At 44.8% G+C, this 24,762-nt stretch overlaps 1 protein-coding gene across 2 annotated transcripts in view; it reads left to right on the forward strand.

Annotated features, from left to right (window-relative positions):
• Positions 1-24,762, forward strand: part of Shmt1 (serine hydroxymethyltransferase 1) — a 46,608-nt gene that overhangs the window by 12,095 nt on the left and 9,751 nt on the right. Inside the window, exons 1-5 of one of the 2 annotated variants that reach the window (XM_048366683.1) lie at positions 7,443-7,601; positions 15,473-15,592; positions 18,477-18,622; positions 20,117-20,232; positions 20,557-20,717. In XM_048366683.1, the coding sequence (XP_048222640.1) occupies positions 15,494-15,592; positions 18,477-18,622; positions 20,117-20,232; positions 20,557-20,717 (522 nt within the window). In that variant the 5' untranslated portion in view covers positions 7,443-7,601; positions 15,473-15,493. Of the gene's footprint in view, positions 1-7,442; positions 7,602-15,472; positions 15,593-18,476; positions 18,623-20,116; positions 20,233-20,556; positions 20,718-24,762 lie in introns of those variants that run through there. The other variant, XM_048366684.1, reaches the window with a different exon arrangement.

A 24,762-nucleotide genomic window follows, 5' to 3' on the forward strand; every position in this document is an offset into this window, starting at 1 on the left:
AACAAAAGATGGAAATCTCACTAAACTTTCGTCTAGACTGACATCAACAGGAATCTCATCCTCTAAAACAGCTGTCAGTATAGACATGTCACCATGCCCAGTCAGTTTTTGTTCATTTTTCTCAAGAAACTGCTTTTGATTTTATGAATGTCTTTCCTTATTCTTTTTATGTTTCCCTTTAAATACTATAGTGTAATTGTGAAAACTGGACTCTGTGTGTGTATGTGTGTGTGTGTGTGTGTGTATGTGTGTGTGTGTTGTCAGCTATGAGGCTTGAACTTGCAGTCTGGGAACCGTTCCTGAGCTCTTTTTCTGAAGGCTAGTGCTCTACCATTTTGAGCCACAGCACCACTTCTGGTTTTCTGGTGGTTAATTGGAGATAAGAGTCTCACAGACTTTTTTGCCCAGGCTGGCTTTGGACCTTGGTCCTCAGATATCAGCCTCCTGAGTAGTTAGGATTACAACAGGTGTGAGCTGCCCACTGTGTGTGTGTGTGTGTGTGTGTGTGTGTGTGTGTGTGTGTGTGTGTGTTAGGGCTTTGCTATGTAGCCCAGGCTGGCCTAAAATATAGGATTCTGCTGCCTCAGACTCCCCAGTGCTAGAATGGCAGACAAGTGTACACCACCATACCCACCATTGTAGAAGCTGTTTCAACATCATTGCTTTTGGGATGTTATTCATTTGGTCAGGTATAGAACAATGTAGATAAATATTTTCTGCCTAGACTTTGTTAGCTTTTTTGGGGGGGGGGGCAGTCCTGGGCCTTGGTCTCAGGGCCTGAGCACTGTCCCTGGCTTCTTTTTGCTCAAGGCTAGCACTCTGCCACTTGAGCCACAGCACCACTTCTGGCCGTTTTCTATATATGTGGTGCTGGGGAATCGAACACAGGGCTTCATGTATAGGAGGCAAGCACTCTTGCCACTAGGCCATATTCCCAGCCCTATTAGCTTTTTTTCTTTGTTTCTTTAAAAACAAATTGTCATGTGTTTGTTTTTGCCATACTGGAGATTCTACCCAGGGCTCCACACACTACTACTTGAGCTATCCTCCTACATACCACCCCCAAAAAAAACACTTTTAAAAAGAAATACTGGGGCCTTAACTCAGGGCTTTGAGCCTCCTAAACAGGTACTCTAGCACTTGAGTGATACCTCTACCCCTAGCTCTTCACTATTTGTTATTTTTGGATAGGATCTCAAGATTAGGCTTGGGGGGCTAGCCTTGGATAATGATTCTTCTGCCTGTAACTTCAGCTTAAAGTTACAGGTGCTCACCACCAAATATATTTTATGATATATAATTGTTTATATACTGACACATTGTTATTATTTTGGTGCTGGGGATTAAACCCATGGTCTCATACATGTTAAGCATACATCTAGCTACAGAGTTATAGCCTGGCCCTTTTTGCAGGGGAGTGGAGGGGAGGAGGAGATTTAGAGGTTTAAATTCTGGGCCTTGCATTTGGTTAAGCAGTGTACTACTGAATCATCCCTCCAGCACACTGTCCTAGTCTATAATACACCCATATACATGCTATATTAAAGATATGTGTCTGTAGATTTCTTTTTTTGTACTTTTTTGGTACTCTTTTATTTATTGAAGCAGGCACAAGCTGGCTTTCAATTCACAATGTATCCCAGTCTGGTAATGAACTCTCAATCTCTTGTTTCCACTTCCTGAGCACTGTGATTACAAGTGTCCACCATGTGGCCCTATCTACCACCACGTTGGTACTACCTTCATCTGCCTTTGTTATCATGGCAATACTCAGTGACATCATAAAAGGAGCTTGGAAACATTGCAAGTGTGTGTGTGTGTGTGTGTGTGTGTGTGTGTGTGTGTGTGTGTGTCAGTCCTGGGGCTTGAACTCAGGGCCTAGGCACTGTCCCTGAGTTGGCTCAAGGCTAGCATTGTACCACTTGAGCCACAGCGCCAGTTCCAGCCTTTTTTTTGTTTTTTTTCTGTGTATGTGGTGCTGAGGAATCAAAACCAGGGACTCATGCATGCTAGGCAAGCACTCTACCACTGAGCCACCTTCCTAGCCTCCAATTTTTTTTAAGCAATTTTTTTTTGGTCAGTCATGAGGCTTGAACTCTGGGCCTGGGAGCTCTCTCTGAGCTCTTCAGCTCAAGGCTAGCACTCTATCACTTTGAGCCACAGTGCACCACTTCCAGTTTCCTGGTGGTTAATTAGAGGTTAGAGTCTCACAAACTTTCCTTCTGGGGCTGGCTTTAAACTATGATTGTCATATCTCAGCCTCCTGAGTAGTTAGGATTACAGGTATAAGCCCACTGACACCCGATTAAAGCGATTTCTTGAAGTGATACACTTTGTCAGGAACAGACACTTGAATGTTTACAACTGTACTTTTAGTTTAATAACTAATCAGGGGGCTGGGAATATGGCCTAGTGGCAAGAGTGCTTGCCTCATATACATGAAGCCCTGGGTTCAATTCCCTAGCACCACATATACAGAAAACAGCCAGAAGGGGCGCTGTGGCTCAAGTGGTAGAGTGCTAGCCTTGAGCAAAAAGAAGCCAGGGACAGTGCTCAGGCCCTGAGTCCAAGGGCCAGGACTGGCAAAAACAAACAAACAAAAATAACTAATCAGGGTACTTTTAGTTTTATACATTTTATTTTATTTTATTTATTTATTTATTTATTTTTTTGCCAGTCCTGGGCCTTGGACTCAGGGCCTGAGCACTGTCCCTGGCTTCTTCCCACTCAAGGCTAGCACTCTGCCACTTGAGCCACAGCGCCGCTTCTGGCCGTTTTCTGTATATGTGGTGCTGGGGAATCGAACCTAGGGCCTCGTGTATCCGAGGCAGGCACTCTTGCCACTAGGCTATATCCCCAGCCCACAGTTTTATACATTTTAAAGAGACAGGTATGGGGTGTGTGTGTGTGTGTGTGTGTGTGTGTGTGTGTGTGTGTGTGTACTTTCCACCCTGCTTTTCCTACATGAAGGAATGTCTTTACAGCTTCAGGCAAACACCTCTCTTTATCTTACTAACCATGGAATGAAGGAACATTCTGGACAGCAAGGAATTCAACTCTGGAGATGGGCCAGCATATCAAGAAATGAGCAGCCCAAGGCCACCGTCCAGCCTGAAGTCAATCATCAGCTTGTATGTCCACATGCGGAAGCTGCTTGTTTCTGGGCTTTCTTATAAAACCCTCCTTTACCCTGCACCCCCAAAGCTCTAGTTCCAGATAATAGCTCACTCGTTTTCATTCTGCTTGTCAAAATTAAGAAATCTTTATTTCATTTTCTCTAAGACCCTGATCTCATTATGTATGAATAAGCTTAGAGGTTAGGGGATTTAATTTCTAGTAACAAGATGTGGAATTGATATAGACAGTGTTGTGTATGTGTGTGTATGTGTGTGTGTGTGCGTGCACTCATATTAGGACTTGAACTCTTGAGCTTAACGTTTTTGCTCAAGGCTGGTGCTCTATAGCTTGAGAGACAGCTCCACTTCCAGTTTGTCTGTTTGTTGCTAGTTAATTGGAATTAAGAGTCTCATGGATTTTTCTGTTCATGCTGGCTTCAAATAGGATATTAAGATCTCAACTACCTGAGTAGTTAGGCATGAGTCACTGATGCCTGACATGTGTTCCCTAAGTTGTTGTCATGGGGCTTGCCAGTCATGGGGCTTGAACTCTGGGCCTGGGCACTGTCCCTGAGCTTCTTTTGTTTAAGGTTAGCACTCTACCACTTAAACCATAGTGCCAATTCCAGCTTCTTCCATTTGTGTGGTACTGAGAAATCGAACCCAGGGCTTTATGCTTGTTAAACAAGCACTCTACCACTGAGCCACATTCCCAGTCTGTTCCCTTAGTTTTTAAAATGTACTATTTCCATTGTGTGTGTGTGTGCACGCACGCACGCACACACGTGTGCACAGTGGAACTTGAACTCAGGGCCTGAGTGTTTTTGGTGGTAGTGGTGATGGGGTGGGGGAAGGGCTTGAACTCAGGGCCTGGGTGTTGTCCCTGAGCTTTTTCCACTCAAGACTAGCGCTCTACCACTTTGAGCCATAGCTCCACTTCTAGTCTTCTGGTTTGTTAATTAGAGATAGGAGTCTCACTGATTTTCCTGCCCAGGCTGGCTTTGAACTGTGATCCTTTGACCTCAGCCTCCTGCGTAGCTAGGATTGCAGGAGTGAGCAACCAGCACCTGACACTATTTCCATTTCCATTCCTTTTGATTTTTTAAATTTTTTTTTCCTGAGATGTTCTCTTTAAAAAATGTGCTTTATAGAGTGTGTTATTTAAGTATTTAAGTGCTCTGGATTTTCATACTTTCTTTCCATTGCTGATTTCTAGTTTATTTCTGTAATCAGAAAACATATTGTACAAATTCAAGGTTTTGAAATTGGTTGACACGTTTGACCTAGGATTTGATTCATCATGGTACATCTTCCTTGGTAACTTGAAAAGTATGGGTGACCTGCTTTCCCAGTGTGGGGTGCTCTATGAAAGTCATTTTGTACTGCTGGTTGCTGATGGGGCTGAGTCTTCTATAACCTTGCTGTTTCTTTTTTTTTTTTTTTTTTGGCCAGTCCTGGGCCTTGGACTCAGGGCCTGAGCACTGTCCCTGGCTTCTTTTTGCTCAAGGCTAGCACTCTGCCACTTGAGCCACAGCACCGCTTCTGGCCGTTTTCTGTGTATGTGGTGCTGGGGAATCGAACCTAGGGCCTCGTGTATCCGAGGCAGGCACTCTTGCCACTAGGCTATATCCCCAGCCCTAACCTTGCTGTTTCTGGAGCTTGTTTTGTAGCTTTGCTAAGACAAATGTAGAGTGGTTAACTGCAGGGTCATTTAGATTTATTACTAAGTCATGCTTTTAGGACTGTACTGTATACCCTGGCTCACATTCCAGCTTGTCAGAGATTGAGCGTCTTCCTGCCTGGTGTGATCCCTGGGAATTTTAGCTTAAAATTCTCTAATAATCTACATCGAATTTTCAATGTGTTGTTGGCAAGAACTCAAAGGGAACCCAACACTGTTTTCCAGAGCTTATCATCCGAATAACCCCTTCCTCTCTGTGCCACAGACTTGCCAGGTTTGATGTCCATCCCTCATCTCACCCAGACCAGCAGCCCCTGTTCAGTCCTGCCTCCTTGCAGCTTGCATTTATCAGTGGCCTCCAAGCACCAAGACAGGGAAATCATAGGACCCTCTTGATCAATGTGCTTTCTCCAAGAGTCTTGATTCTATCCTGACTCTCTTTCCATATTTATACAATGCTTTCACATGGTAGCATAAAGAAGTGATGACAGTGGAGTTTTGAGTTCCTTTTTTAATTTTAATATTTTGCTGACTAGTAAAAAGACAAAGAAGTGGCCTGATGTTACAAATGCAACAATGGACAGGCTAGTCTTGTTTGCTCTACTGCACTCACCAGACCTCAGCTTGTTCACCCTAACTTCTACTCACACTCCCACCCCAAGATTTGTCTCTAGCTCTCATCCAGCATTTGTGTGTCAGTCTGAAGAGTGGATGAGCTGGTCTGAGGAGACTGGGAAAGAGAGTAACAAAGACCATAGATGGAGTCTGGGAGTCCCAAGTCCAAGAGAAGAGGGCAAGAGAATGAGAGACCAATGTGATTTTGACTAAGGCTCAGATAGGTCAGGGCTACAGAGCACATTCATTTCTCTCACACCTATGCATACCTTTAGGGGAAAAAAAATCAAAGCTGATATTAAGCTAGGTTGGTACCACTTTGGTCATTGCTATGGTTCATGTATCCTCCCAGTGTTCTTGTGTTAGAAGCTTGTCCCCAGTGACACAATGTTAAGAGGTAGTAGGACCTTTAAGAGGTGAAGCCTAGTAGGAGGTGCTTAGGTCATCAGACTGCTGCCATTACAAGTGATCAGGGTAGCTTTTAAGGAACCCTAACTTAGTTTTGGAGAGAGTAAATGGTGACTTGCTGTAAGAAGCTTAATTCTTGAACCACTCTCTGGCCTCCTATTCTGTGTTATCATCTCTTGTTACTGCCATCGTGGTGCTCTTCACAAGAGCCTAGTGCCCTGCCTTAGCTCACAACCATCAGCTAAACTTTTTGTGTTTGTATGTGTGTATATATGTCAGTATTGGGCTTGAACTCAGGGCTGGGTCCTGTCATATAGCTTTTTCATTCCATGCTAGCACTCTACCACTTGAGCCACAGCTCCCCTTCTGGTTTTTTGGTGGTTAATTGAAGAGTCATATGGGCTTTCCTACCCCTGGCTGGCTTCAAACCACCACCTTCAGATATCAGCTTCCTGAGAAGCTAAGATTACAGGCATGAGCCACCAGCACCTGACATCTTTTCTCAGGTAATTCATTATAGTAAGGAAAAAGATGGACACCGCTATTTTTCTCATTTCTTGCTGATGTCTAGCTGGTGGGCACCATTTCTAGTTGCCGACTTTCCCAATATTACTGCTGTATTATACAGCTTTAAAAAATTTTATTCAGGGGCTGGGGATACGGCCTAGTGGCAAGAGTGCTTGCCTCGTATACATGAAGCCCTGGGTTCGATTCCCAGCACCACATATATATATAGAAAACGGCCAGAAGTGGCACTGTGGCTCAAGTGGCAGAGTGCTAGCCTTGAGTAAAAAGAAGCCAGGGACAGTGCTCAGGCCCTGAGTCCAAGGCCCAGGACTGGCAAAAAAATATATATATATATTCATTTGTGTGTATCTGTGTGTGTTTGTGTGTGTGTGTGTGCATGTGTGTGGATAGAATTCATGTCCTTGCATGTGCTAGGCAAGTTTTACTACTCCTACTTTGTTTCTTGTGAGACAAGGTCTCTCCATGCAGCCCAGGCTGGCCTGGAACTTGAGATCAATCCTTCTGCTTCAGCCTCTTAAGTGCTGAGATTACAGGCATATACCACCACTCCAGGATTAAGCTATTATTAACAAAAGCTAGTATTTACCAAGTCCTTGTTATATGTGCTCAGTGTTTTAATCCTCTTCACAACCCTGAAAAGCAGATGGAATTGTTTCCAAATCAATGATGAAAAAAAAGATAAAAGGTAAAGTTGACCTGTCTAGGATTCTATTACTGTTAGTGTGGGTTAGAACCCACGATGGGCCTATTTAAATGACCACCTGTTAACAGAAAGGAGAGCTATGGAAAAGTTACAAAGATAAATAATAAGCTTCACCCAACAACCCGGAAGCTTAGGTGATGTCTTCCAGGAAACCTCCCTCCTTCCCCCACCTCCTGACTTCAGAGCTCAACGGTGCCTCAAGCCTTGCCCCGGCCAGAGGTGAGCAGCTGCACTACCCGGCCCCTCCCAGCCCAGATCCGGGATAGCTCCGCCCACCTCCATCCCACAACCAATGATGCCTGGGCGTTTGGGGGCAGGCTGTCTGGATGGGCTCTCTGATTGGTCCTCTGTGAGGCGCGGGGGGCGGGGAGCTCCGTAGCGTCCTTGTAGGCTGTGAGTAGCTTCGCGCCAAGTTTGTGTTCCTGGCGGGTGCCGTGGGTCACGTGGCGGGTTCGGAGTTACCAGTCGGCGGGTGTCTGGGTCCCGGCGAGACCGGCGACAATTTAAAGTCAAGGCGTCGCCAGACACGTGGGGGAGCCGCCGCGTTCGGGTAGGTGGGCAGCCTGAGTCCGAGTGAGGACCCCGGCCTCCCGGTCCAGCTGCGGGGTCGTCGCTTGCCCTCCTGGCTCCCACGTCTGGGAAGCTGGAGCCACGCGGGAGCGGTTGGTGAGCGCCCGGGCCTCAGCGTCCCGGTCTTGGGCACATGGGTGTCACGGAGGCGGTGGCCAGTCGCCTTAGGCGGGCATGTGAAGATTGACTGTAGGGGCTGGGAATAGTGGTAGACTGCTTGCCTCGCATACATGAAGCCCTGGGTTCGATTCCTCAGCACCACATATATAGAAAAAGCCGGAAGTGGCGCTGTGGCTCAAGTGGCAGAGTGCTAGCCTTGAGCAAAAAGAATCCAGGGATAGTGCTCAGGCCCTGAGTCCAGGCCCCAGGATTGGCAAAAAATAAATAAAAATAAATAAATAAATAAATAAATAAAAGATTGTAGGCAAAAGTAGCTGCTTTTGCTGAACCATGTTTTAGCTTTGTGCATTTCGGAATTGAGGACTGGCCCTCCCCTTAGTCTGCGGACCGGCACTACTGAGCTGCTGGTAGGGCGCCAGCAAATGTTTATCCCCGTTTTGCAGAAGAGAAAAGTGAGACCCGGGTGAAAACGGAGCTCCAGATGAAGTCCGCTTCTGAAAGCCCGCAAGCCCTCTCTCTTGGCCGTTGTGTACGTGATGTCTGCCTTGGCATGTGCCCAGATATCTCTCGTCTGCAATCTGGCATGCTCAGACCCAGGAAACAAATGTTGCAATGTCTGGTTCTTGGCTCAGTGCCTATATTTCGAGGTTCTGGGAGTTAAGTGTTCCTCTGGTCAGCTGTGAGGGCAGTGCAGATTTGTGTCTTCTTCACTGGCAGTTGCTGGACTGGAAACACCAGTTTGTGTTCCTGTGGAATGTAATTTTTTTAATTTCTATTAGAGGGAACAAGGCAAGGGATGTGGGTGATTGTGATTGGTTCCCCGTGTTCTGGAAAGAATTAAAGGATACCAACTCAGATTCTGACCCTTACTGTTCTGTGACTTTAGATAAGCTAGCTCTCCTTTGTGAGACACTCAGTGTCTTCAATGAGATAATTGCCTCAGCAGCCCATGGCTGGATCCACATAGTCCCAGGTAAGACTGGGACATGTAGGGAGGCTGGTGACCTCACCAGTGACTTCTTAGTTTCTTAACTCCTTGTGAAGGTCATGTCTCACCTGAGGGACTGTGGTCTGCAGAAATTATCCACACTGTAGTGGCAGGGGTTGCAGTGAGCAGCTGTGTTGGCTGGAGTGCTCATCAGGGGTTCCCAGAAAAGGGACAGTACCTAAGGCTTCTTTAATGATTGCCAGAGTGTTTATTTGCTCTGCTTTGCAACTGTTCTGAGTGCTTATGTCTGTGTCTCCTGTAACTAACTCATAGCCAGCTTCAGAATGTCCTTATCTTTATAAGTTAGATGCAGAATGGGTTTTGAAGCCAGAATTTAACACCTTTTTTTCCATCACCTTTTTTTCCCTTGTGCCCATTGGGGGCTTGGACTCAGGGCACTGTCTCCTAGCTTTTTTCCATTCAAGGCTGGGCCTCTACCACTTGAGCCTCAGCTCTACTTCTAGCTGATTAGTTGGAGATGAGAGTATCACAGACTTTCCTGTCCCAGGCTGACTTTTAACTTTGATCCTCAGCTCTCAGCCTCCTGAATAGCTAGGATTATAAGTGGGCAACCCCTACCCTTCTTGTGGTATACTTCAATATGCACCTCCTCTTGGGGGCCCCTTGGGAGAATCTTGTCACATGTCCATCTGCTCCTTTACAAAAGGAATCGAGCTTTTCTTCTACTGACTATTCGTTTCAGATTTCACAAATAGGGAGACATAGCCAAGACCAAAGTTTCTAGAAAACACTGACATTTATCACATCTATAATATCAAAGTAAGGATTCCTTCTGGCTTGTCTTATCTTGTGGCTGTTGAATCTCTTTTATGAGGCACTCTTTGCTCCCTAGGCTTCAGCCACATTATCCGGGTTTCTGATCTTTAGATATCTTCCTGTCCCGCGGCTGGGAATATAGCCTAGTGGCAAGAGTGCTTGCCTCCTATACACGAAGCCCTGGGTTCCATTCCCCAGCAACACATATACAGAAAATGGCCAGAAGTGGCGCTGTGGCTCAAGTGGCAGAGTGCTAGCTTTGAGCAAAAAGAAGCCAGGGACAGTGCTCAGGCCCTGAGTCTAAGTCCAGGACTGGCAAAAAAAAAAAAAGTAAAAAGTGCTTGCCTCCGATATCTTCCTGTCCCTGTGTGTGTTCTGCTTAGATTGTTGCCTCAAATCTGTGCTTGGCTCCTTTCCATTTTTCAGGTTTCAGACCAGGCACTTCCCCTGGACCTGTCTGAAGTAACCCCACCATTTATTGCCCTCATAGTCACCATCACCCCTAATCATCTGTATTATTTTAAATTTTGTTTTGAGATAGGATCTTCTGTATGGCCCAGATTAGTCTCCCAACTTGGAATCATCCTACCTTAGCCTCCATAGTGGTATGCTTACAGGTGTGTGCCACCATACACAGTACTATCTTGTGTAGGTGTATTTGTTTATCGAAAGTACTGGGGACTGAATTCAGCTTTTTTTGCTCAAGGCTAGCGCTTTACCACTTGAGCCATAGCGTCACTTCTGGCTTTTCCTGTGTATGTTGTACCAAGGAATCTAACCTGGGGCTTTGTGCATGCTAGGCAAGCACTCTACCACTAGGCCACACTCCCAGCTCAGTGGGTTGTTTTTTTGTTTGTTTGTTTGTTTTTTTGGCCAGTCTCCAGATCTTAAGAAAAAGTGCCGTTATAATAACTATACTATAATATATAAACTATATAGTTACAATATGCAATATATATTATAATATTATAGTCTTACCTGAAAGTAGTATTAGATAATGACTGTTTTCACTGGGTGTTGGTCGTTCTTGCTTGTAATGCTGGTAGAATGCTAGTCTTGAGGACAAAAGCTTAGGGACAGCACCTATGCTCTGAGTTCAAGCCCCAGGATAGGCACAAAAAATGAGATTACTCCCCCCCAATCGTTAAAGTATATGTTCTCAAGATCTTTCCTCTTTCTTGTTATAACTAAGAATGACCCAGAATATAGTAGATTTACTTGAAATGAGACAAAAATCTTGGACTCTTAGAATAAATAATTCAAACTTGTTTTGGTACCAGAAAAAAAAGCGAATTTAGAACTAGAGAAAAATGTGGTTTTCGCAGGCACTCATAGTTCACACCTATAATCCTAGCTACTCAAGAGGCTGGTATCTGAGGATCTTGGTTTGAAGCCAGCCCAGTCAGCAAAGTCCATAAGACTCTTTTTTTATTTTTACTTTTGCTAGTCCTGGGGCTTGGAGTCAGGGTCTGAGCACTGTCCCCGGATTCTTTTTTCTTTTTTAATTATATTTTATTGTCAAGGTGATGTACAGAGGGGTTGCAGTTACATAATAAAGTAGTGAGTACATTTCTTGTCATATTTGTTATACCCTCCCTCATTTTTCTTTCCCTTCCCTAGTTCAGATAAGCATATGTACAATATCCAATGTACTAAAATCATATACAGTGACCATGGGGGCTATGCCATAGGAAATTCACCTAGTACATTAAACATAACAACAACAATAAAATCCTTCTGTTTCCATCTTTTGGAGTCAATTTTGCTTAGCCTGGGGATATGGCCTAGTGGCAAGAGTGCTTGCCTCGTATACATGAAGCCCTGGGTTCAATTCCCCAGCACCACATATACAAAAAATGGCCAGAAGTGGCGCTGTGGCTCAAGTGGCAGAGTGCTAGCCTTGAGCAAAAAGAAGCCAGGGACAGTGCTCAGGCCCTTAGTCCAAGCCCAGGACTGGCCAAAAAAAAAAAAAAAGCCTCATCTTATATAATATGTACATAGCTGTTGAGCTATTGTGATCCTCTGATGGGTCTACCTGGATTTTTTGTTCAAGGCTAGCACTCTACCTCTTGAGCCACAGCACCACTTGCGCTTTTTCTGTTTATGTGGTTCTAAGGAATCAAACCCAGGGCTTCATGTATATGAGACGAACAATTTACCATTAGGCCATATTCCCAGCCCCATAAAACTCTTATCTCCAATTAATCACAGAAAAAGCCAGAAGTGGTGCTGTAGCTCATGTGGGTGGTAGGCCTTGAGCAAAATTCATTTATTCACAGTGCTCAGGCCCAGAGTTCAAAGCCCAGGACCAGCAAAAAAAGAAAAAAGAAAAGAAGGAAAACTATCATTTGGGTTATTTATTTATTTATTGTCAAAGTGATGTACAGAGGGGTTACAGTTTCATCCATAAGGCAGTGAGTACATTTCTTATCAAACTTGCTACCTCCTCTCTCATTTTTCTCCCACCTTCCTCCCTCCCTAGTTCCTTCCCTGCCCCTCCATCTCCAGGTTGTTTTTGGGGGAAGAGGTTTGCTCCAGTACTAGGGCTTGAACTCAGAGCTTAGCTTTTCTGCTTATAGCTGACACTCTTATCACGTGAGCCACACCTCCACTTCTGACATTTTGTTGGTTCATTAGAGATTAGAATCTCCTGGATTTGTATGGTGTGTGCCACTGATGCCTAGCATGAGATTACGGTTTTATTATAAGTATGTTCTAACACTAGGAAGGAATGAATGTTCCTCAGATATAAGGGTTATTTGATTCCACATGGTAAAAGGAACTAGGTGGAAATCTCAAAAGAGTAGTGAGAGCAGACCACTCAAGTGAGGGAGTAACCTTGCTCAGAACTACTATCTTCAATCAACAAAAGACTTGTGGGTTGGCAAAAAGACAGCAGGTCATTCTGCTGAAGTGGAATCAAGGTTCCATGGATAGAAAGTGGTCTCTCCCCCTTCATACTGAGCTAAATGCCATTTGTTACACAATTGGAGGCCTGCTCTCCCGGAGAGAAAAGTTTCCATCAGGACTTTAGTCTTTTAGTGATTAGGTAATAGCTCCTCAGTGTTGCAGGGCACCTTTGAATCCTTTGTAACCTTCAGTAGTTAATATTTAAAAGAAGCCTGCTCCTCTGGGCTCCCACTGGGTTCTGTTGCTGATGTGTGGTTTTCTCACGTGTGGGCAAATTGAGCTGCTAGGGTTGCACACTAGTCATGTAGTCCCTTAGTGCTGAGCTCAGTGAGAGAAGCTCTGGGGCCTGGCATCCAAAGCCCCTTAGGGTCTGTCACCGCCTCTGCTGGAGCCGTTGTGGTCTCCACAAGGTGTTGCTGCTGTGGCTGAGAGCCTTCCCTGGTGGGCACTGGAGTCCAACTACTTTGGTTTTGCGGGCATGGCTCTAAGCCTAATGATGTCTCGCTTGTGTTAATGACTGCTTTGAAAGCCCCAATTAGGAATTTTCTGGTTCAAGATGATAGTTTCTGTTAGTGGCCTGGCCAGACAGGATGATTGCTGTGATATTTAGTCTATTTGTTGAATGGTTTTGTTTAGCAAATTATATGCATGTGCTCTTGAAAATGGGTTCTCTCATGAGTGGCATCTGTTTAGTCAAGGTATCTTTCCTCTGGGTTACCTAATGGAAACCTCTTCTTCTTGCCCTCTCACCCCCAGTACTGGTACTTGTCCTTATACAGAGGACTCCCCTGGAAGGGCAGGGCTCTAGTCAGGTTTGTTCTTCCTTCCTCCCCCAGTCCTCAATAAGTACTTGCTGAGGTGAAGTTTATAGGAGCATTTAACCAAATCACTGGTGAAACACAGGAAAACAGACAGCTGTTAGCTGAAGAAGGGTCGTGTCTTGAATGCTTAAACTTGTACATGGGAAATGCCACTGATCTCAAAACTAATTCTTTGTAGAAGCACACAGGAGGATTCAGTCTACTGTATTTTTATGGGTTTTGGTTTTGAGGTTTTTTTGAGGGGTGTTTGTGGTGTTAGTGGCACTTGGATTTGAACTCAAGGCTTTGTGCTTGCTAGGTAGGTACTCTATAACTTGAGTCACCGGGGTAATCCTAGCTACTTCGGAGGCTGAGATCTGAGGATCATGGTTCAAACCCAGCCTGGTCAGAAAAGTTCATGTGAGACTTTTTTTTTTTTGCCAGTCCTGGGCCTTGGACTCAGGGCCTGAGCACTGTCCCTGGCTTCTTTTTGCTCAAGGCTAGCACTCTGCCACTTGAGCCACAGCGCCACTTCTGGCTATTTTCTATACATGTGGTGCTGGGGAATCGAACCCAGGGTTTCCTGTATACGAGGCAAGCACTCTTGCCACTAGGCCATATTCCCAGCCCCATGTGAGACTCTTATCCCCAATAAACTATCAAAAAAGCAGGGGCTATGAATGTGGCTTAGTGGTAGAGTGCTTGTCTAGCATGCATTAACCCCTGGGTTTGATTCCTCAGCACCACAAACAGAAAGAAAAGGCCAGAAGTCGCACTGTGGCTCAAGTGGTAGAGGGCTAGCCATGAGCAAAAAGAAGCCAAGGACAGTGCTTAGGCCCTGAGTTCAAGCTCCAGGACTGGCAAGGAGAGAGAGAGTCTAACCTGTTCTTTTTTTTTTTTTTGGCCAGTCCTGGACTCAGGGCCTGAGCACTGTCCCTGGCTTTTTTGCTCAAGGCTAGCACTCTGCCACTTGAGCCACGCAGCGCCACTTCTGGCCATTTTCTATATATGTGGTGCTGGGGAATCAAACCCAGGGCCTCATGTATATGAGACAGGCACTCTTGCCACTAGGCCATATCCCCAGCCCTTTTTTTTTCTTTTTGAGACATAGTCTTGTCATGTAGCCCAGTCTGGCCTAAAAGTTACAATCCACCTGCCACATTCTCCTGAGTAGCTAGGATTATGGACATGATCCATTGACTCTAGGGAACCTATAATTCTCATAGGAAGTTGTTTATTCTAACAAGTATTGTTCTATATATAACTAGCAGCTTCCCAGGAGCCCGATTGGCTCCCCTCCACAAGGACTTACTGTGCAGCCTATACTAAAATACCTTCCTTCTCTGAGTCTCATGTTCATTACTAGAAACGAGGCTGAAATAAGCACATTAAAAGTTCCAGGAATGCAGGGCTGGGGATGTGGCTTAGTGGCAAGAGAGCTTGCCTTGTATGCATGAAGCCCTGGGTTCGATTCCTCAGCACCACATATAGAGAAGACAGCCAGAAGTGGTGCTATGGCTCAAGTTGGCAGAGTGCTAGCCTTGAGCAAAAAGAAGCCAGGGACAATGCTCAGGCCCTGAGTTCAAGCTCCAGGACTGGCAAAAAACAAAACAAAAAAAAAAAAACCTCCCATGTACATGTTGCTGGCGTCTGGGAAACATGTGCCTAGATTGAAGAGTTGCTGTCTACTTCACTTAAATTATAAAATGCTCTGGTGGGCATCTTGAAAGAAGTATCCCAATTGTCTGTCCTTTATGTATTTGTGTAACCACTCAGAAAAATCTGAAAAGAATAATTAAGAATTTTTCTTATTTTATGGGAGCCTAGCCAGATTCCTTCCAGTCTAATTGTTTTTACATCATTAGTTTGTCTGTTTGATCATTTGTGCTGTGTACTATGGAACATTTTTTTTAAAGGAACTGTTCTTACCTTCAAAGACCTTGGGGTTGTTGGGGGACAGGAGGCAAGGTGTAGGAATGGCTGTGTCAGAGAAGTTAGTGGCCAGAAATCTGAGATGGGCTTACTGTAGGAAGCCCTGATTGGAGACAGCTTTCAGGTGGGCTGGGTCAGAGGAGAGGAGCCAAATGTTGCCCACAGTGGTTTTGCAATAGGTTATTCTGGTGTTTACCAAGCATTCTGAGGAAAAGGCTAAAAGTCTGTCAGCACTTTAGCCACTGAGGAGAACTTCCAGATTGCTGTGCAGAGCTTTGTCTAAGTTTAATGTAGGATACTACTCATGCTTCTCTCATATTTTAGGCAACTTTGAACCAGTGTGTGATGGAGAAGGCTCCAGTCAATGGGGCCCACAAGGATGTTGCCCTGTGGGCCTCCCACGATAAGATGCTGGTACAGCCCCTCAAGGAGAGTGATGTTGAGGTGAGATTTATGTGGTCTTCACACAATTTGACATTGGGACCCCTTTGTTTCAGTGTTTGGTTATATGTGTATGTTGCTAAGGATGGAGCCCAAAGCCTCCCACATAATAAACAGACAAACGCTCTACTACTGAGCTGCACCCCCAGCCTGTAAATCATGAGTTCAAGTCCTAAAGTAACTATTGTGGACAGCTTTGTTATTATTGTAAGAATGTCAGATCATAGGGTTGGGAATGTGGCAAAGAGGCAGAGTGGTAGAGTCCAGCATGTATGAGGCCCTAGGTTTGCTACCCAGCACCACCAAAAAAAAAAAAAAATCCAGATTGAGAGGCAGTTACTTAGAAACTGGTTAAAAGTCCTTTGAGGGTAAATATAGCTATAGCAGCATGAGTTCCTTCAAATCTCAGAACACTGTGCTAGGTGCTGTGGAGGAAAGCAAGAAGAGAGGTCATTGAGGTTGATCCTTTCTTATATTGCACAGGGCATGTTTCTGCTTAGATGCCTGCAAGCATCTTTATTACTTCTTACAAGGTTTTATTGAGATTTTGTCATACAGAAGCCCTTCAGTTTAGGATGTGGTTATATCTTGATAAATACATAAGTGGAAAATATTCTAAATCAAATGGATTGGAAGTCTCAGGGAATGATTCAGGTGGTAGAGAGCTTTCCTAGCTCATACTACCACCACCAAAAAAAAAAAAAAAATGACACATATCTGTAATCTCAGTACTTAGGAGGATCTGGGTTCAAGACCTTCTTGGGACAGTTGTTTCCCCTCATAGTCATGGTGCTGAGTGGGAGCTGTGGGTTATTGCTATAGTCCAGCATCAAAAGAAAAGACAGGACCACATGTCTCTAGCCTGAAAAGAGATCTAAATTCAAAATGTATAGTTTCTACAGAATGCATAGTGCTTTCCCACCAGTGTAAAGTTGAAATATCTCTCTCTCTCTCTCTCTCTCTCTCTCTCTCTCTCTCTCTCTCTCTCTCTCTCTCTCTCTTTTGTGCAGGTCCTGGGGCTTGAAGCTTGAACTCAGGGCCTGGGCACTGTCCCTGAGGTTTAATACTCAAGGCTAGTGCTCGGCCACTTGAATCCAAGCACCACTTCTGGCTTTTTGGTGGTTGATTAGAGATAAGAATCTCATGAGCCTGGCACTAGTGGCTCACACCTATAATCCTAGCTAGTGAGGAGGCTGAGATCTGAGGATCACAGTTCAAAGCCAGCCTGGGCAAGAAAGTTCATGAGGCTCTTATCTCCAATTAATCACAGAAAAAGCTGCAAGTGATGCTGTACTTCAATTGGTATGCTACCCTTAAGCAAAAGGAGCTCAGGGACAGCATTTGGCCCACAATTCAAGACCCAGGACCAGCCCCCCCCCCAAAAAAAAAAAGCCTGCCAGGGCTGGCTTCAAACTGTGATCCTCAGATCTCAGCCTCCTGAGTTGCTAAGATTACAAGTGTAAGCTACCAGCATCTGACAAGTTGAAATATCTTAAGTCAGGGACTGTTTTTATTCACAGTCTAAAATTTAGAACATTTTTATCCCAAAAACCTATTAGCTGTTACCCCAGTCCTCTCCTAACTCCACATCTTTGGGCAATCACTGATCTGTTTTCCCTCTATATGAGTCTACTGAAACATTTTTTTCCCCTTTAAGAAATAAGGTCCAGGGGCTGGGGATATGGCCTAGTGGCAAGAGTGCTCGCCTCGTATACATGAAGCCCTGGGTTCGATTCCCCAGCACCACCTATACAGAAAATGGCCAGAAGTGGCGCTGTGGCTCAAGTGGCAGAGTGCTAGCCTTGAGCAAAAGGAAGCCAGGGACAGTGCTCAGCCCCTGAGTCCAAGGCCCAGGACTGGCCAAAAAAAAAAAGAAAGAAAGAAGGTCCATGGAAGAAAGAGAACATGGGGTAAAAACAAGATATGTGGGCTAGATGTAGCTCAGTGGCAAAATCATTTGCCTAGCAAGTGCATCATCATGGGTTCAATCCCCAGTAGCCACTCCCCCCCAAAAAAGACATAAAAAATAAGATATGTGTGAAATTTTTTTTAAAGTATAAGATATAACCAGGTACAAGTGGTTAATGCCTGTAATCCTAGCTACTTGGGAGGCTGAGATTAGAAGGATTATGGTTTAAGGCCAGGCTAGGCAGAGAAGTTGACAGACCTTTCTTCAACCTATAGCTGGACACATTACTATATGCCTGTCATTCCAGCTCTAGTGGGATACAAAAAAAAAATAGGAGGATCACAGGCTGGGCATGTACCTGGGCCAGAATCCATGATCTTATCTCAAAAATAGTCAGCACATGCCCAGCACCAGTGGCTCACATTTGTAATCCTAACTATTCAGGAGGCTGAGATCTGAGGATCTTGAGTTGAAGCCAGCACATGCAGGAAAGTTCAAGATATTTATCTATCACTAGCCACCCAAAAGCTGGAAGTGGAACTGTGGCTCAAGTGGTAGATGGCTAGCCTTGAGTATAAAAGCTCAGTGACAGTGTCCACGTCCTGAGTTCAAGCCCCAGACCTGGCACAGAAGAAAAAGTCTGCAAATATGAGTCAGCAGTAGAGCACCTGCCTAGCAAGCATGAAGTGCTGAGTTTAACCCTAGTACCACCAGAAAACAAAAGTGAGATACTTAAAGATAATTTTCTCTTAAGTCATTTTTCTGAGTTCAGATTCCCAAATGTTGCAGCCTTTGAGGAAGACACATTCTATACCTTACATGTTACAGTAGTCTTCTTGATTGTGGTTGTTTGGGTAATAGCTTCTAGAGCACAATTTGGACCTGTGGTAGCATCTTTTCTCTTTAGATTATACTTTGATCAGAGCAGAATTTTGAACAGGAACGTCCCAGTATACAGCTTTGTTTTCTTCTTGTAAGGTTTACAACATCATTAAGAAGGAAGGCAACCGGCAGAAGGTTGGATTGGAATTGATCGCTTCAGAGAATTTTGCCAGCCGCGCAGTATTGGAGGCCCTAGGCTCTTGCTTAAATAACAAATACTCTGAGGGGTATCCTGGGCAGAGGTGAGTGCATATCTCCAATTCCTGCTTTCTGACATAGTAGTGAAGTGCTAAATCAGTGTGGAATTTAAACAGTAAGTTGCAGAAAACCACAAGCTTCCCAGGTGTGAACTTTCTCCTCCACTCCTGCTCTCCACATAACCCTTATAACTCCTGGCCTGATGCCAAGATGTTCTTGGAGTGGGCATGCTCAGGGCCACATTAACAGTCCCTTTTGGGGCCTTCTGGCATAGCAGACCACTCTGTAAGGAGTGCAGTCCAGCATCTAAGGTCCATGTCCTATGAGGGATGCCATAGAGATGGCTGATGGCGATGAGCATTATCTCATCTGTGCAGAGTGAAAGGGAACCTATAGAACAATTTCAGCATCCTTATCTGGAATGCTTGGGACCAGAAGTGTTTCAGATTTTGGAATATTTACAAAGACTTGTTGGTTAAGCATCTAAAATTCAAAATTCTCCAAAACTTGAACCTTGTGTTTCTTTTCGTTGTTGTTCGCAGTACTGCTGTTTGAATTCAGGACCTTCAGCTTACTAAGTGGGTGGTCTACTGCCATGTCTCCAGCCCTATTTCTCAATAATTATTTTTTTCTGCCAGTACTTGGACTTAAACTCAGGGCCTGGGTGCTGTCTCTGAGCTTTTATGCTGAAGGCTAGTGTTCCAGCACTTGAGCCACAGCTCCACTACCAGCTTTTTGGTAGAGATAAGAGTCTCACAGACTTTCCTGCCTGGGCTGGCTTTGAACTGTTATTCTTAGATCTCAGCCACCTGGCTCTGTTCCTCACTTTTTTTTTTCTTTTTAATGATGAGTATCATTTCCTGCCCGGGTTGGCACCTGGACTACACTCTGCATATTTTAGGCTTCTAGTAGTTTCTGTGAAGACAGACATATGTCATCATGTCTAGATTCCCTCTGTTGACATGAAGGCTTGGAACTTTTCTGCCTGGACTGGTCTAGAACTGAGGTCTTCCCAGTCTCAATCTTCATATAGGTTAGGAAGACAGATTGTACCTAGCTGTGGGCCTCACAAACTTTTCTGTCTAAGCCAGCCTATTATCTTCCTACTCTTAGCCTCCCAAGTAGCTAGGATTATAGGCATGAGCTACTCATGTCCAGCTGAAAATACTAAATTTGACAACGGGATTGTAAATTTCTGCATTTGTGTTCCCATGGAAACAGAAAAGAAAGATCACCTTGAAGAATAAAACTGCCATTCTGTCCAGAGATACCCCTGAAGCTCTGTAGAAGTGTAAGGGTGACACTCAAGGATGTGTCTTCCTACTGTGAATAAATACCTTTTGCCTTGTGTCTTGGAAGATTAGCTGGTGTCTTCACAGCTACTGTTTCATTGGCTCCTCAGCAACTTTAGGGCAGGATAAGAGCTGAGACTCACTTCCCTTGTTTATGCTCTGCCCACTCCTGAGCTTTTTGTACCTCTGCTGGGCAAGAGATTGGAGGCAACAGTGAAGGATGTGGGCCCCTGCTTCTCTCCATAGGTATTATGGCGGGAATGAGTTCGTTGATGAACTGGAGATACTATGTCAGAAGCGAGCGCTGCAGGCCTACCATCTGGATCCTAAGTGCTGGGGAGTCAATGTCCAGCCATACTCAGGTGATTGCTATGCCCAGAGGGGCCTGATAGTCCTTCATGTCAAGTTGCCTGGGCTGATGTTCATTGAGAGAGGCCTGTGTGTCCCCCTCTGTTGCTGTTGAGCTCCTACCCCTTCTAGACAGTGCTCTGCCCTTGAACTTGCCCTCCATTTACTCTAGGGGATTGGTGCAGGATCCTTCTTAAGTCTTAGGAAAGTTGTATGTAGTGATGGCCAGGTATATTTCACCAGTCCTAGGTGACACTGCCAAATGGCCAGTCTCCTGGATACCACTTAGTGTCTCATGGAAGAAAGAATCATGGACTCCTGTGATCTCCCTATTACAGGTTCCCCTGCAAACTTCGCAGTATACACTGCCCTGGTAGAGCCCCATGGGCGTATCATGGGCCTGGACCTGCCTGATGGGGGCCACTTGACTCACGGTTTCATGACTGACAAGAAGAAAGTCTCAGCAACATCCATCTTCTTTGAGTCCATGCCATATAAGGTAAGACTGTATCTTTCTCCAAAACTTTCCTTTTTTCAGAAAACATCCAGAGTCTATTACAACTTGTTGGGATAAGTTTTGTTTGTGTGGCACTGTAGCCCTTACTTCATTTACCTTTTTTCTGCCCTGGGTACTCAGGTTCTCAGAGCCTGCTGCAGATAGCTGGGCTGTGGAGGTGAAGATCTAGTCTGAGGCTAAGGGAGGTGGTGGAGGTGGCCATAAATGAGAAAAGAGTCATATTGAGCAACTATGAGCAACAACTGGAATAACAGATCCTAGCAACCAGGTCACCTACAGCTAGACCCTTAACAGCTGCTGGCACAGCTCTGCCTCACCAAGTAATGTCACTTCCTAGGTTCTATTACTGTCCCCATTGCACACACCTGTCCTCTGCCAACCACAGCCAGTGCTAACCATAATGCCCAGCAGTGGACCCGGGACCATGGGAGCCTGTGCCCACGGCTGCCTCTAGAGTGTGGGAGCCCGGGGCAAGTCCTTTTTGTGGGGCTCTTTACTGTGTAAACAGTTGAGTCAACACACACGTAAGATGCAAAGGCTCATGAAGGGCATCCTGACTTATCCATAAAGACCAAATTTGATAGAAAAGAAGTAACGTGTTCTTTATTGTCCAATGGTTGGTTCTTCCAGTATCTAGGAACCATCTTTTCATGTTTCTAACTATCTAACACACTGTTACTGATTTTCTGTTTGCTGCCACGAGAAAATGTGGCAGTGAATCTTTACATGTAGCTAAATATCATATATGATGGTTTGGTGTTTTTTTTTTTAAGAAAACAGAGCCATTGTTCATGTTGGCATTCTGTGATCTTCATGGTATCCTGTTGCCTGTTCAGGGCTTACTCAGTTTGAGCAGTTACACATGGGTTTGGTTTTGTTTGAGTGACTTGATCAGTTTCCATGGAGAGCCCTAGTCAAAGATCACAGATCTCATTGGCCAAGGCCAATCTTGAAACAGTCACAGAACTCTGCCTTTGGACTTAGAACACAAAAGCTTGTTTCTATAGTTTTACTGGTGAAAGAATTGTGGCAGAGAGTAATTGCCAACTTGTTTTCTGGAGCCTCTGGATGACAGCTACATGCTTTTCTCCAGTCCTGAGCACTTCATTCTGGACATTCAGAGATGAGGTCCTGTGCTCCAGTTCTCAATGTTTTCCTCAACCCTCTCTGCTGCAGCCCTCTGGGTATAAGAAGTACCTGGATGTGGCCTGCCAGGGTATGGAGAGACAGGGCTAGGGACCTGGCTGGCAGAGGCCCAGGAAGCTCAGTTTGTGTGATCCAGATCTGCTGTGAGCATTGCATGTGGTTCGATGAGCACAGAGAAGGAGACAGGACTGTTTTGCAGATACTGAGGCCTACTTCTTCCCATCCAAGGGGGAGTAGGGGTGCCTTTTGCTTTCAACCTCTTTGCCTTTCCACAGTGCTCTAGGTGGCTGTTCTGTGCTGGACAGTTATTTTTCCCAGTCTTTGCAATCTCTTGTGAGGTGACATCAACACTGACCTTCTGCTACTCAGGTTCAGCCTGCTGCTCCTACCTTCTCTGACTGGAAACTTCCTCTGTTATGGGCTGGCCCCATCACAATTTGTTCAATACCTTTGAATGCTTCCAGAAGCTATTTTGTCTTAGATCCAAGACCAGAAAATGAATAAAAACTTTTGAACTCTCACAGTGTGTGGGTGTGGGTGGGTGGGTGTAGGAAACAGCAAATATTTTTAGTAATTGTGGCCTTAATTTTTGTTTGTTTGTTTGTTTTTTAGAGCCAGGGGCTGATGGCACATGCCTGTAATTCTAGCTACTTATGAGGCTGATATCTGAGGATTGCTGTTCAAAGCCAGCCTGGGCAGGAAAATCGGTGAGACTCTTCTCTCCAATTAACCACAGAAAAAGCTGGAAGTGGATCTGTGGCTCAAGTGGTAGAGCAAAAAGAGCCCAAGGACAGTGCCTAGGAATACAATAAAAAAAGAATTATGTCTTTTTTTTGTCAGTGCTGGGGTCTGAACTCAGGACCTGGGCACTGTCCCTGAGCTTTTTCTCTCAAGGCTAGTGTTCTACCATTTTGAGCTTCTAGTTTTCTGGTGGTTAATTGAAGTAAGAGTCTCATGGACTTTCCTGCCTGCGCTGACTTCAAAATGTGATTCTCAGATCTCAGCCTCTTAAGTAGTTAGGATTACAGGTGTGAGCCTCTGGTGCTCAGCAGTTATGTCATTTTTTTCCTTAACCCTTTGTTGTTGTGAGATGAGGTCTTACTCTGTTACCTAGGCTTTTCTCAATGGCTGGGCTCAAGTGATTCTTCTACCACTGCCTCCTGAGCCAGTGGAATTACAAGTGTATGCCATAGCACCCCTCTATGTCCATTTTTTATTGAGGTGAGCTCTTGACGTTTCATCATGATAGCAGTGTCTTTGGCAAAGTTAGGTGTCGGAGAGAGACCCACACTGTTGAAACCAAACCACAAACAGCTTCTCATTGTGATTCCCAGATTCCCCATGCCTGTAGCCATGATGCATTTATATACTATGGAATAATTGAATTCCTTAATATATTCATCTCCTTAAATATTTACCATTTACTTCTGTGTTGGACCCCCCCCCCACACACACACACACACACACTTCAGTACTAGGGATTTGAACCTCAGGCTTCATTCATTCTAGGCAAGTGCTCTACCTCTTGATCATGCCCCATCCCTTCCTCCCCCCCACTTTTTGGGGGGGCTTACATCATTTTGTTTTTGAGATAAGGTCTGTCAGAATTTTCCCAGGCTGGCCTAAAACACAAGATCCTCCTGCCTCCACTTTAAGAGTAGCTGAGATTACAAGTGTATGCCACCAGACCCAGCCCTTTTTCTTCTTGTTTGAACTACAAGTTTATATCTTTTGACCAGTCTCCTCATTCTTCCCTCTCCCCCACCAGCCTTTAGAAGCCAGCATTAGTTTACTTCTGTGAGCTCAGTTGTTCTTACTTCTGTGTATAAGTGAGGACGTGTGGTTTTTGTTGTCCTATACTGGCTTATTTTACATAACATAATATTCTATAGGTTCATTTATGGTTTTACAAATGGCAGGATCTCTCTTAAAGGTAGCCAAGTCTTCCACTGTGTATACAAATGGAGTTTTCTCTGTTTATCTGGTAGTGGGCATTGGGTTACTTTGTGTCCTGGCCATTGTTTATAATGCTGTAGTGAACATGGGTGCAAGGGCTTCTTTGACAAACTGACTCCAAGCCCTTGGGCTGTGTGGCCAGAGTGGGATTTTGTGTGATATGAGGGAGCCCCCAGACAACAGATTCCTATGGGTATTCAGTTGACCTAGACCCATTTACTTATATGCTTAAAAAGGCCATTCTCTGCCCCATGGCACTGCTGTGCTATGTCATCCCTGACACTGGCTAGATAACCTAGTTCACACAGGGCTCAACTTTCAACTCTCTGCTGCTGTGTCTGGTTATCTGTCCTTCCACAAATATGTACTGCTCCAGTATAACTATAGCACTTTAAAATTTCTCAATAAGGACTGGGAATGTGGCTTAGTGGTAGAGTGCTTGCCTAACATGCATGAAGCCCTGGGTTCAAGTCCTCAGTACCACATAAACAGAAAAAGTTGGAAGTGGTGCTGTGGCTCAAGTGGAAATCTCAATAATAGTCTATGCAGAGGTCTTCTATATCTTGTATTAGATGTCTATGGGTTATGACATTTGATATTATTGCATTTTTGTTCTCTATTTCTATTGATTATATATACACATATAGTTGACATTGGGCATGGAGGTGTCTGGAGATGGAATCCAGGGCCCGCCCATGCATGGTAAGCATGCATCTTATCACCGAGCTACAACCTAGGCCCATTTTGGTTTTGGGTGCTGTACTCAGTGACTTCTTCACTCTCACAGCCTGTCTCTAGAGAGTCTTTTGGATTTTCTAGATGCACAGTGGTGCTGTCTCTGGATAGTGTCCATTTTTTTTTCCCTTTCTTTTCCTAATTGTCATGCTTTTTCTTTTTCTTGCCTCATGGAACTTGGACTAGAAGT

Source organism: Perognathus longimembris, chromosome 17 (assembly GCF_023159225.1).
Source record: "Perognathus longimembris pacificus isolate PPM17 chromosome 17, ASM2315922v1, whole genome shotgun sequence".
Classification (NCBI taxonomy): domain Eukaryota; kingdom Metazoa; phylum Chordata; class Mammalia; order Rodentia; family Heteromyidae; genus Perognathus; species Perognathus longimembris.